This window comes from Lissotriton helveticus, chromosome 6 (genome assembly GCF_964261635.1).
Source record: "Lissotriton helveticus chromosome 6, aLisHel1.1, whole genome shotgun sequence".
Classification (NCBI taxonomy): domain Eukaryota; kingdom Metazoa; phylum Chordata; class Amphibia; order Caudata; family Salamandridae; genus Lissotriton; species Lissotriton helveticus.
In genome coordinates, this window is record NC_136067.1 from 707,301,460 (window position 1) to 707,314,007 (window position 12,548).

A 12,548-nucleotide genomic window follows, 5' to 3' on the forward strand; every position below is an offset into this window, starting at 1 on the left:
GCAGCAGGATCTGGAGGACAAGTGGGACCAGCAGTCAGCTCGCTGGGACGAGAAAATAACTGTCAAGCGCGGCTCGAGAGTCCATACCTTGGTGGATGAAGAGTCGGAATTTGCAAGTCGGAATTTCTTTCCATCAGCCTCCTCCTGTCCAGACACTGATCACAGATGCCTCGTTTCAAGGTTGGGGGGCCCACATGGGACATCTTCAGACTCAAGCTCGGTGGCCTGTCAAAGAGCGCTCCTACCACATCAACATGTTGAGGGCAGTCCATCTAGCCCTCAAAGCTTTCCTACCCTCGATTCAGGCAACATCAGTGTTACTACAAATAGACAAAACCACCACGATGTACTACTTGAACATGCAGGGGGAACACGCTCACGTACCCTTTCCCTGGAGGCTCAGAATCTATGGCATTGGCTCCTGGCTCTGAATCTGTCAGTCACAGCAGTCCACCTGCCAGGAGAGCAGAACGTGGGAGTGGACGCTCTCAGCCGTCATTTCGAGGACAAGGAGGACTGGGTTCTCAACGACAAGTTTGTAGAAGACATTTTTCAGTCATGGGGTCGTCCCACCATAGACCTCTTCGCGGACGATGAAAACACCAAATGCCAAGACTTCGCCTCTCGGTTCTACCGTCCAGGATCCAAAGGGAATGCCTTATTGATGGACTGGTCAGGGGCATTTGTGTACGCCTTTCCACCCCTTCCGCTGATCCTGAAGATGGTGAACAAGTTAGCTCATTCGTACACGAGGATGATTCTCATTGCCCCAGGCTGGCTGAAACAGTGGTGATACCTGGACCTTCTACATCTGTCGGAGTGTCTTCACAGGAAGCTGCCGATGCAGAACAATTGTCATCCTATCAAGGGTCAGGAAGAGGTCATTCTCCCTTACCTACTGCATCTGGCGAAAGCAGGGTTGAAATTTAATTCCATTAAGATGGATTTAGCAGGTATAACGGCTTATAGGCGCTTACCTTCTCAACCTTCTTTATTCCAATTACAAGCTGTTAAAGACTTTCTGCAGGGCTTGAAGAAGGTCTACCTTCCGGTACGACCTCCATCACCTCCCTGGGAGCTAAACCTGGTGCTATCGAAATTGATGGGTCTGCCTTTCAAACCCATTCACAAAGCAACCTTGCAACATATTTCTTGGAAGGCTGCTTTTTTGGTAGCGATCACGTCAGCTCGCAGAGTGAGCGAAATTCAAGCTCTCTGTTCTACAGAGCCCTATACAGTTTTCCATCTAAATAGGGTGGTGTTGAGGACACATCCCTCTTTTCTTCCTAAGGTGGTGTCAGATTTCCTGCACTTTCCTTTCAGACCCCTGACGAAGGGGCTATTGCACGACCCGAAATGCATTGGGTTTTTGAAAAACGACTAATGGAGTAATATATGATGATATCAAAAGATCAGACTAATACATTTAATTTAATTTGAAAATTGAAGAATAAAAATCATTTGATTTACAAGAAGAATTGTTTCAAAACGTTATTAAAAGAATGAGATTGAAAATTTGAAGAAACTTTATTGTTCGTGAAAAAATTGTGCACACATCCCTGGGAACAGAATTTTCTGCACCGTACTAATGACATTAAACTAAAGTACTCCTTGACTAAGTACTTGGATGGAGTAGCACATCTAGATTTAAAGAGGAAAATTATTTTTAAAAAACGGATAGAGAACGAGTGCACAGAAGAACACTAACAAGATTTCCATGTGAACCAGACCATCTCTCGGCCCACCTTTTTCCCCAATCCCTCCATTCCAGCTGAGAGGGCCTTGCATTCTCTGGACCTGAAAAGGGTTTTAAAATTCTATCTAGATCGGTTCAAATCTATAAGAAAATCTGATCAACTCTGTGTCAACTATGGCTCGATCAGTTCTGGTTATGCAGTTTCGATACGTTCCATTTCCAGATGGATAGTTTCATGTATCAAACTTGCTTACCAATTGGCGCAGAAGACCATGGGGTTTTCTCCCAAAGCACATTACACCAGAGGAAAAGCGGCTACTACAGCTTCTCTTCATAATGTACCAATGTCTGAGATTTGTAGGGCGGTGACATGGAGGTCCGTCCATACATTTACCAGACACTACTGTCTAGAATCAGACACCAGAGCAGACACCCAAGTAGGCCAGGTCTCCTTGCGGAATCTGTTCAACAGTTTTGTTGGGTAATGTTTTTCTCATTTACCTGCAGGTGGTTGATGGGCTTGCTATTCTATTCAGTGCTTATGACTATTGATGAGGATCCCCTGGAAGAGAAGTTACTTACCTGTAATCCTAGTTCTCTTACAGGGGTATCCTCATCAAAGTCATAAGCAACCCACCCGCCTCCCCAGGTAAATGAGACACGATCCGAGTGTTAATGGATATTGTTGCGCCCTGACTTTTAGGGATATGCAAAGAACAACTGACCTAACTGTCACCCCTGAGCCATGATGGGAAGCTGGGTGTCATGGCTGCCTTAAAGGCACGGTGCCAGTTTGTTGAAAATGCTTTCATTTTCTATGGTTTTGGTTTACAATACAGCCTGTAGGCTAACAATGTCTACTTTATTTGCACTTTTTATGATATGATTGTTTTCCTGCTCATTAAAAAACAGAGTTCAAGTGCTATTGCCCTCAGGTGTTTTTTATGTTTGCAAATAATCTTTATATGGGTAATTCCATTGTTTAGCCTCCTATTGGGTGCTGCATTTGTATGAGAAAAAATGATATATGTACATACATATATGTGGATCTGTATATATGTGATTTCCATATATAATTTTTATATTATTTCCGGGGTCCCCGCACATGGGCGAGAATATTCAGTGCTTATGACTTTGATGAGGATACCCCTGGAAGAGAACTAGGATTACAGGTAAGTAACTTATCCTTCTTGCCATCTAGAGCTGCAGATTCACTCATGCCCGCCCACCTCCCCGGCTACCTTTATCTGTTCCAGTATTATCTTATTTAGATACAACATACATGGACATCTTTCTGTTCTCACAAAATTCCATCATTTTCCTTCTTGGCGAAAAAACAATCTGAAGATGGAGTTGATGTCCATGCGCACTATTGTTCAAAGGAGGAGTCGCCTATCTTGTGACTTTCAATACCGTTTCCAAGACAATAACAAACTGCAAACATCTGGGCCCAACACCAGATGTCGATCTATGCATAGTGTGTGAAACTGCAGCTCTACATGCCAAGAACAGATGCATACTGGTAAGTTTCATTTTCCATTCTTGATGCTTGCAAATTGTATTTTTGCGATGCTTTAAAAAATGTAATAGTATTAACCAGACTAGCTTATATGCAAATCTCCTCTAGGGCCATTGTTTGTTTCTTTACTTTATTATGTGATTGTAATACATATTTTTTTGTATAATATTCATATCTCATCATTGTTTTTCTTTTTGTTGCAGGCTGAAGGTGCTGGACTTTCAACTTGCATTGAGCTGTGTGTGAAAGCATTAAGGTTGGAATCTGGTGAAAATGCAAATGTGAAAATATCCATCTGCAAGACCATTTCCTGTTTGCTACCTGATGATTTAGAAGTCAAGCGTGCGTGTCAGCTTAGTGAATTTCTTCTTGAGCCAACGGTTGATGCATATTATGCTGTTGAAATGCTGTATAATCAGCCAGATCAGAAGTACGATGAAGAGAGCCTTCCAGTTCCAAACTCATTGCGATGTGAGCTGTTGCTAGTTTTGAAAACTCGGTGGCCTTTTGATCCTGAGTTCTGGGATTGGAAAACATTGAAGCGTCAGTGTCTTGCATTAATGGGAGAGGAAGCCTCAATTGTGTCTTCTATAGATGAACTCAATGATAGTGAAGTGTATGAAAAACTCGAGGACTCTCTTGAAGAGAGCAAGGAAAGCTCAACAAATGGAATTTCAAATTCATACTCCTCTTCAGTCCTTCTGCGAGACATGGAAGAAGAGAAACGGAAAAAAAGAGAAGTAAAGAAAATGAGAGAGAAGGGCTTTGTATCTGCTCGATTTAGAAATTTTCAGGCCTATATGCAGTACTGTGTTTTGTGTGACAAAGAGTTTCTTGGCCACAGAATAATCAGACATGCACAAAAGCATCATACTGATGGAGTATACAGCTGCCCAATATGTGCAAAGAAATTTGATAACAAAGAAAGACTGGTTCCTCATGTGACACTACACGTCAAACAGTCCAGCAAAGAGAGACTTGATGAAATGAAGCCTTTGAGAAAGCTTGGAAGATCGCAGAAAGTAGCCATTACAAATGAAAAACATAACTCTATATTTAAACCAGACCAACGATCAGTAAAGAAAAATAGTATTTATTCAGAAGACTTTGTTACATTCGATGACAATGAAGGCTCGGATGATGAAAATTGTGTCAAATTTAAGCAGGATGAAACAAACTTAACTCTCCAGAATCTTTCAAATGAACCTGAATTCACTTGTCCTGTACTTGTCTGTAGAAAAGGATTTAAGCACTATAAAAACTTGATTGTACATGTAAAAGCACATAAAGACAATGAAGAAGCAATACATTTTCTTGAAATGCAAAGTAAAAAGGTGATTTGCCATTATTGCAGAAGACATTTTGTTAGTGTTACTCATTTGAATGATCATTTGCAAATTCACTGTGGAAGCAAACCATATATGTGCATACAGATGAAATGCGGGGCAAGCTTCCGTTCAAATGCTCAGTTGTTGGCACACAGAAAGGAACATAAGGACTTCAAAGCAAAATGTATGTTTCCTAAATGTGGAAGAATATTTTCGGAGGCTTGTGCACTTTATGAGCATGAGGCAAAACACTACCATACTTTTACTTGTAAATTCAAAGATTGTGGAAACGTTTACTATTCCGAGAGTCAACTAGAAAGTCATCTAAATAGCCACGAGTTTAAGCAGGGAGATGACTTGAAAGACCAAAAAAACACATCTGTGCTGTATGACCAGACATTAAGTGAGGCCAAAGGTACAAATAATTTACCTGTAAAATCAGAGCAGGTCTATAACCCCAACTGTGTTCCAAGTGCCAGTATGGCAAGTGGATTCCTCAATGTAAAACCTATCAAAATGGAATCTTTTGAAGAACAGCAGACCTGTCCGAAACGCTTGGAACATACCTCTGTAGGTACAGTTAGTTTGCCACCTTCCAAAGAAATAAGTAACAGTTTGCTTGCTTCAGCTGGAATAAGTAAAGTTATGTCACCACAGACAAATGTACCGGAGCAGATGCTGGGGCAGTGCTCTGTAGATGCACTTGAAAAATCTGAAGCTATTGTTTCAAGTCACATTAAAAAATCTCCCCTCAGTCAAGGAATTTGCGATATAATTTTGACACAGGGAAAGTTGGCAGCAGCAGTTAATATGATAGATACTGGTAACACACTCCTTTCACAGATATATACTGCTGTTAAAGATGCTTGCAATGATTCAAGCATTCCACTTTTCCAAGAAAGTAAAGAAGTTGAATGCTTTAATCAGCCCCAACAAGAGCTCAATGTTTCAGTAAATTCTGGCACAAGTAAAATCGATTTAGCAATGAAAACTGTTGAAAGACAAATGGGCACTGTAGTGCACTTGGGGGTTGACAATCAACCTCTGTATGAAAGCAGTTTTGCTTTTTCTGAGTTTGAAGATCGTGTAAAAGCAGCAGCTAATCTGTTAAATTTGCCTTCAAAGACAACAAATGGCAGCCTTTTTGCTTCATCACAGTCCACCATTAGTAATCCTTTAGTTACTTCATCTGTATTGAAACAGCTTCCACTTCAGAAATTCACCTGTTTAATTGAGGGATGTACTAGAATCTACAACTCTATACAAAGCATCGGCAAACACATGAAAGCAACACACCCTCAACAGTATCCTGCGTTTACACAAGAACGCAAGAAGAGAAAAAGGCAGAGATCAAGAAATTCTGCAAATGCTAAAGCTTTATTAAACATGTCCCCAAAAGCGAGCTGTTCTAGTAATGCAGTTTCACCACAGAATAAAATCAGTAATGTAAACCATAGCTTTTCCAATGAGTTTCACTCCGTCCAAACCCCCGTTTTTCCAACCCATTTAGAAACCCTTGTCAATCCCATGTTAGCAGCCATAGAAAACATGAATCAAGTTGCCCAGCCTAATAAAGGTGCCACAGGTGCCTTTTTAAATACCCCATTTGAAGATGTGTCTAAATCTGCCTTGCCTCTAAAATTTGAAAATGACTCTGACCCTTTCCTTCCAATGCCTGCAGAAGACTGTTCAATATCAAATTTTTCCTCCTTAAGTCTTAATGTGACAAATCCTGTGTTCTCACAACTTGGAAATAATGCAAATCATGCACTTTTGTCGAACACTGAGTCAGCTACAGAATCTATTTATCCAAAACAAGAGTTCTCTGTTGATACGAATAGTGAATTCAACTTTGGAGAATCTTCCCTGCCTTCATCTGACATGAAAAAAGATGGACATGGGCAAAGCCCAAACACAAAAGAAAGGAGGCATAGTTCACGAGCAAAGTGTCCTGCAATAATCCAAGATGGCAAATTCATTTGTAGGAGGTGTTTTAGGGTCTTCAGCAATCCAAGCTCTCTTGGTGGTCACTTATCCAAAGGCTCCCTATGCAAACCTATCAATGAAGAAAATGAGATTACTGAAGTGCACCTAAACAACAGTGGGCAAGCATCGCTTCTAGCCAGTATGATGCTTTCTTCAAATTTGCAGTCCCATCCATCTATATTAACCCCAGAAACCTGTTATAAGGATCAAACCTACCTTCCGTCTCTTGCAGTTGAAAGTCACTCTTCATATTTACAGAATTTGTTAACCCATTCAAATGCAGCTAACCTAAATGCCTGTGTGCAAGAGAAGAATGAAATTATAAAACAAGCCTTGGAAACTGCAGGTATTCCGGGTACTTTAGAGAGCACAGAAACACTTCCACAAGTGGCTGCTACTAATTGTGCGCTCAGCAATTCTACTGTAAATCCAATGGTTCTACCGTGCTCCAGTCTTTCTCCATTGTTGGATTCTTCATGCAATCCTACTACATTGATGGTGGATAAAAGTAAAATACTGAACTCTAAGAATGAACAAAGCAATTGTCCTGCTTTTGCTTCAGATTTGTTAAATAATTATGAAGGTGGAATATGTTCACATGCTGTTGTTACACCACAATGTCTTCCTAGTAATAGTTATCGTGTTTCAGTTATAAGTGGTCCGCTAAACTCCATTTCAAGCCAGACGGATGCAAGAGATGAGGGCGGTTCTAATAACAGGAAAAAAACTGTTGATCCATTTATCGAAACAAACCTGACACAGAATTTCATAGCAAGTGACTTGTTAACCGCAATGGGTAATCTAGCCAAGGATGTTAAAGAAAGTGGAAAAAACCCTGCTGGAAATCTTCCACAGAATTTAATTTCAAATTGTGATGCTCATTTAATAAAATCCATGACAGATAAATTAAAATATACTGATCGCAGTCAAACCTGTATAGACACTATAACTGAAAATGTCCAACCAAGTTCCGAGATACCACCTTTAGTGCCACAAAGCAATAAAGTTGAAAAATATGATTGTAGTAACTTAAGCAGTCATACATCTGATGGTAAAGTCAATGTTTTGAAGACTAATATTACCTTAAATAGTAATTTAGAAGTGAGAAGTAGCATTCAGCATATTACCTCTAATTCAGTACAACAGAAGTTTACTATAAATTGTGACTCTTTATTAGAAAATGATTTTTCAAAAATTGTAACTTCAGAAAGTAACCAAATCCCGGATTGCATTGATGATTTCAGCTTCTCAACAAAACCCTCTCCCCTTGAAAAAACACATGTAGATGATGAGACAATTGTGGAAATTTTACAACGTTTGCAGGTCCTGAGGCTAGAAAATGATTTGACAGTAGATGGTCTTGAATCTGATGCGTCTGCATCCTCTCCTCCAGGCATTTGTTCACCTCTGGCTTCTATATCCTTTTTAGCAAGCAAAAGTGGTAGCCATCAATCTCCAGAAACTGATATTTGTAATACATTACTTGATGAAACAGTTAAACCATTTGTGTGCCGTGAGAATACTTGTGATTACCGCGCAATGTCAAAGGATGCACTTTTTAAGCACTATCGAAGGGTCCATAAATACAGTGAAGATGTATTAATGGATATAAAGAAGAACCATTTAAAGTTTGCTCCTTTCAGATGTGTAATTCCGGATTGTCCTAAAACATTTACAAGAAACTCAAACTTGCGAACTCATTGTCAATCTGTGCATCGCTTTTCCACTGAAGAAATGGAAAAATTAAGATCTAAAAGACCGTACGAGCTTTCATTGAGTGAAGGTATGATTACACCTCCTCGGAGTGATTCGCAAAAAAGAAAACAGGTAAAAATAGAACCTGAATTGAAAACTGAACCTCCACCTCTTGTTGTTCATACACCATTGAAGAAAGAATTTGATATGAATCAGTGTGAACAAATTTCCAATGAACAAGAATCCAGGGTAGGGCTCACAATTAGAAAACAAGAAAATCTTCCTAAACTTGCTTCCCTTTTGCAAGAACAACGTAAAAAAGAAGCTCTGCGTATGAAAATGAGGAAACAAATGAAAGCAAGAGAGGAGAGGTTACAGAAGATGAGACTTGAACATGATGGAACACTTCCTGCCAAGTATAGTCCTTATCGACCTTACCGCTGTGTCCACCAGGACTGTTTTGCCGCTTTTACAATACAGCAGAACTTAATTCTTCATTATCAAGCCATGCACAGTTCAGACTTGCCTACGTTTGGCTTACAGCTAGAAGACGAAAATGAAACCTATAAAGATGTACATGATGATGTTGAGAGCTCACAAACTGTAAAAGAATTCAGGTGCCAAGAATTTGATTGCTCTAGAATTTTTCAAGAAGTTGCTAGCTTAATTCAGCATTACATGAAGCTTCATGAGATGTTCCCTGAAGAAATTGAGCAGGTTATGTCTGTCACAAACACTGGCAAATTTAAGTGTGATCAGCCGCAGTGTATATCGTCATTTACAACATGTTCAAATTATCTTGCACACCTGGAGAGTCACCATGGAATTAAGATAAGACAGTGTGGTGAAGATGGCATATACAAGTGTGATTGTGAGGGCTGTGATCGTATTTATGCAACCCGATCTAATCTTTTAAGACATATTTATAATAAGCATAATGAGAGGCATAAGGCACATCTAATGAGACCCAGGCGTTTCTTGCAAGATGATGAGGAAAATAATTCAAGTAAGGCAAATGAGGATACACCAATGAGGTATAAGCCACATGAACGTAGGTATGACAGTTCTGGAAATGAACACTGGAGAAATAAAAATCTTGAGTCTGAAAAAGATATGGCTGAGATTAATAAAAACCTGCCTGTATCTCCTCTAAAATATGGCAAAAAGTTTTTATTTCTAAAAACCAAATATGATGCCTTGGCAGAGTGTTCCGATACTCTGCCTAAACAGTATCCATGCATGATAAAGGGATGCACATCCATTGTTACAAGTGAACACAATATAATTAGACATTACAAATGTCACAAAATAACTAGAGCATTCACTTTGACCCACAGAGCAACGCTAATCCTCTGCAAGAAGCTACCCGTCTGTCGTATAAAAGCCTCTGCATCTGATGACGAGGCTGCACATCGTAGAAGAAAAGTACTCCGAGGATCAGATGCGTCGTCTTCAGAGAGCAGTGATGAGTCCGTATCGCAGCTAAGTGAAACTGAAAAGGATGAAATAGACGAACTTGCAGAATTGCTTGATTTAAAACTAGTTAATGAGGACAAGGATACTGTTGAAAACCAAGCAAGAACATCTTCAATTAAAAATAGAGAGATTAAAAAAGCATGTTCTCAACCTGGAAAGCAAGGATCAAACAACGTATTGAAGCGAGTGCATAGGCAAAAGCTTGCGCCCCAAAATAAAAAACGTAAAATTGAAAAGTTGGAAGAGACATTGGCAGCTGAGATAAAGAGCATACAAAGTGGTGAGGAAACTATTTCCTCTGAAACTGCTGATGAGCCACTACCAGTATTTGACTTGAGTTCATTTAAACCTATGGGCTTTGAAATGTCTTTCTTAAAGTTCCTAGAAGAGTCTGCTGTGAAGGAAAAGAAGAAAACCAAGCGGGATTGCACAGGACTTAAGAAAGATTTGCGTCTGAATCTACTTAAATCTAGTCAGGAGGCCGCCAGCGAGGAGGATGGTAGTGGAGAGGCTGCTAGTGAGGAGGAAGGCAGCGAGGCATTTGCTAGAAAAAAGACTTCTCTGATAGACTGCCACACGTACCCAATTACTGACTGTGAAAACCTTATACAATTTGCCAATCCTTCTCAACTTCAGTGTATCGGAACTGTACTGTTTGTTTTAGATGACAGACTGAACAATTGCATTGAACTGGCATTCAAGCAGCTTCAGGAAATGAGACCTACTGTTGTTCTTAAAAAGGTTGACCTGCATTGCGATGATGAAATATTAACAAGTGAACAACGTTGTTACATTGAGAGAAATTTCGATGCAGCCAACTAAGGTGTTAAACATTGCATACATTTTTTATTTTGACTAGGAAGCCATCAAGCATGCTAGTAATTGAGGCTTTATTTTGTTGGAGTGATTTAACCAGGCAAAGTAATCATGACCCTAGTCATGTAAAGTTGTATTTCTTTTATCCCTATGGGACGTGAGGGACAGAATCATTGTTTGAGTTTTGTAAATAATTGATAAAATCCTCAAAATATTTCTATCAATGGATTGTCCTATCTGCAAACTAAATCTTTGTGCATTGTCTGTGATTGGTATATTTCACCAGGTCACTACTCATGTATAACAACTCTTTATTTGTAGATACATTTTTTGTATATATTTATTATTGTAAATCATTTACTGCCACCAGCAGTCTAAGTGTAAACTATTAAATGACACATTTATATTCTCAATTTTATTTTGTATTTAAGTGATGTTTTAAAATTGTGTGTGGATCCTTTTTAAATTAATAATGTTTGTGGATACCCCACACCTTTTGTGTTTTGCACCACATTTATGTGCAGGTGAAGGTTAAGGATCGATTACTTTCATCTAAAGTAAGTTCATACTAGCAGCACAGTTATTAAACATGGAGACAAAATAAGCATACAGTATTGTTACGTATGACTATGTAATCTCCATCTAAAAATGTCCAATATCTGGAACCTTTATTTGCCATTATTGATTTTGACAGAGTATTCCCAATTTGACAACATGTTAGACTGTGGAGACTTATTTCAGTTTGTATAGAACAGTGAAGAGGTGAATAAGGGTTGGTATGGCGGAGCTCAAGAATTTTATGGTAGTGTAGAGTAATTTTCATTTACGCTGCCCATTGTGAAGTAGCCCAGTATTGCCTTAAATAAAATCTGATTCATTTCTTGGTTTAGTCATGTTCTCTTGTTAGGGTTTTAAAGATGGTTTTGTTAAGAACCTGATGGTGGTTTAATCACATTTTTATGAAAACGCCTCAGAGAGCAAAGAAATTTACAACTGGAATGTTCAAATAAAAGGTGGCGAGATGCTTGATCATTTGAATAGTATTATGTTGAGTACTCTTCGCATTCTAAGAATGTTCTTCCATATTTTCAATACGTAAATGATGTGCAAAATTGATATTGTGTCCCCCGTCACTTAAATCTCCAGTATGGTATGGTTAATCTCAAAGGGTGATGATATTGCATCTGTTGTTGCCTTTGAAGCACTGGTATAGCATGCTTTGTCTCATGGCGCTGTAAGAAGTACATACACTTGCCAATATTTTTCAGAGGATGAGAGGATTCCATCACAAAATGGAGTGTAATTCGGCTTATGATACCAGTATTGAATACATGTCCATTTCATCCACATTGCTTCCACATCATATAGGTGAGTAGACTTGTCCATTGCCTGCCATTTCATGGTAACCGGTGTTCTTGTTAACTTATGTGGCATATCTAGACTTTGTTGGATGTGCTATGTTTCTATTCAATGCTCTATTGGATGTTGGTTTTTGATGCAAAAAGTGCTCTTGTGAGCACAGGGATGACCCAACTATATGGCATACCTGAACTCTGTTGGATGTGTGCAGTGTGCTAAATTGTTTATTGTATATCCTGTAGTGAAGGAGAGAGCTGCTGTGAGCCACCTGATGTCATGTTTGGATTATATTTGATATATGAAGGGTTTTTGTGTATGGTGTTTTGTTGTATGTGTTGTCAGTCCTGGATGTGCACGACATGTTCTGTCGAGTGTGTGAGCAGTAGACATTGTACCCGATATTTCGTTGCATAGGTGAAATGGCTGTTTTGGTTACAGTCGCCAACTACCATTGAAAACAGTTTGTGATCCATGTTCTTGTTAAATAATACTCTTGCACCAGTTCAACCCCTGCAATAGTAACAAGTCACTGCCTTCAGATATTTTCACACTTTTTTACACGTCAAAATGTTACGTTTTCATGTTATAGTTGAATGTCCAGTCGCATGTTATGTTCAGGAATAGTAGTCAAAGCAAAATGTATCCAGACACTGAGAGAGGTAGAAAAGGAAGC

At 39.2% G+C, this 12,548-nt stretch overlaps 1 protein-coding gene across 3 annotated transcripts in view; it reads left to right on the plus strand.

Annotated features, from left to right (window-relative positions):
• ZNF292 (zinc finger protein 292) overlaps nt 1–11,543 on the plus strand; it is a 670,886-nt gene extending 659,343 nt beyond the window's left edge. For all 3 annotated transcript variants that reach the window (XM_078648177.1, XM_078648178.1, XM_078648179.1), the window contains one exon: nt 3,419–11,543. In XM_078648177.1, coding sequence (XP_078504303.1) covers nt 3,419–10,522 — 7,104 coding nt within the window. In that variant the 3' untranslated portion in view covers nt 10,523–11,543. The remainder of the gene's footprint in view (nt 1–3,418) is intronic.
• Nucleotides 11,544–12,548: the final 1,005 nt, after the last annotated feature.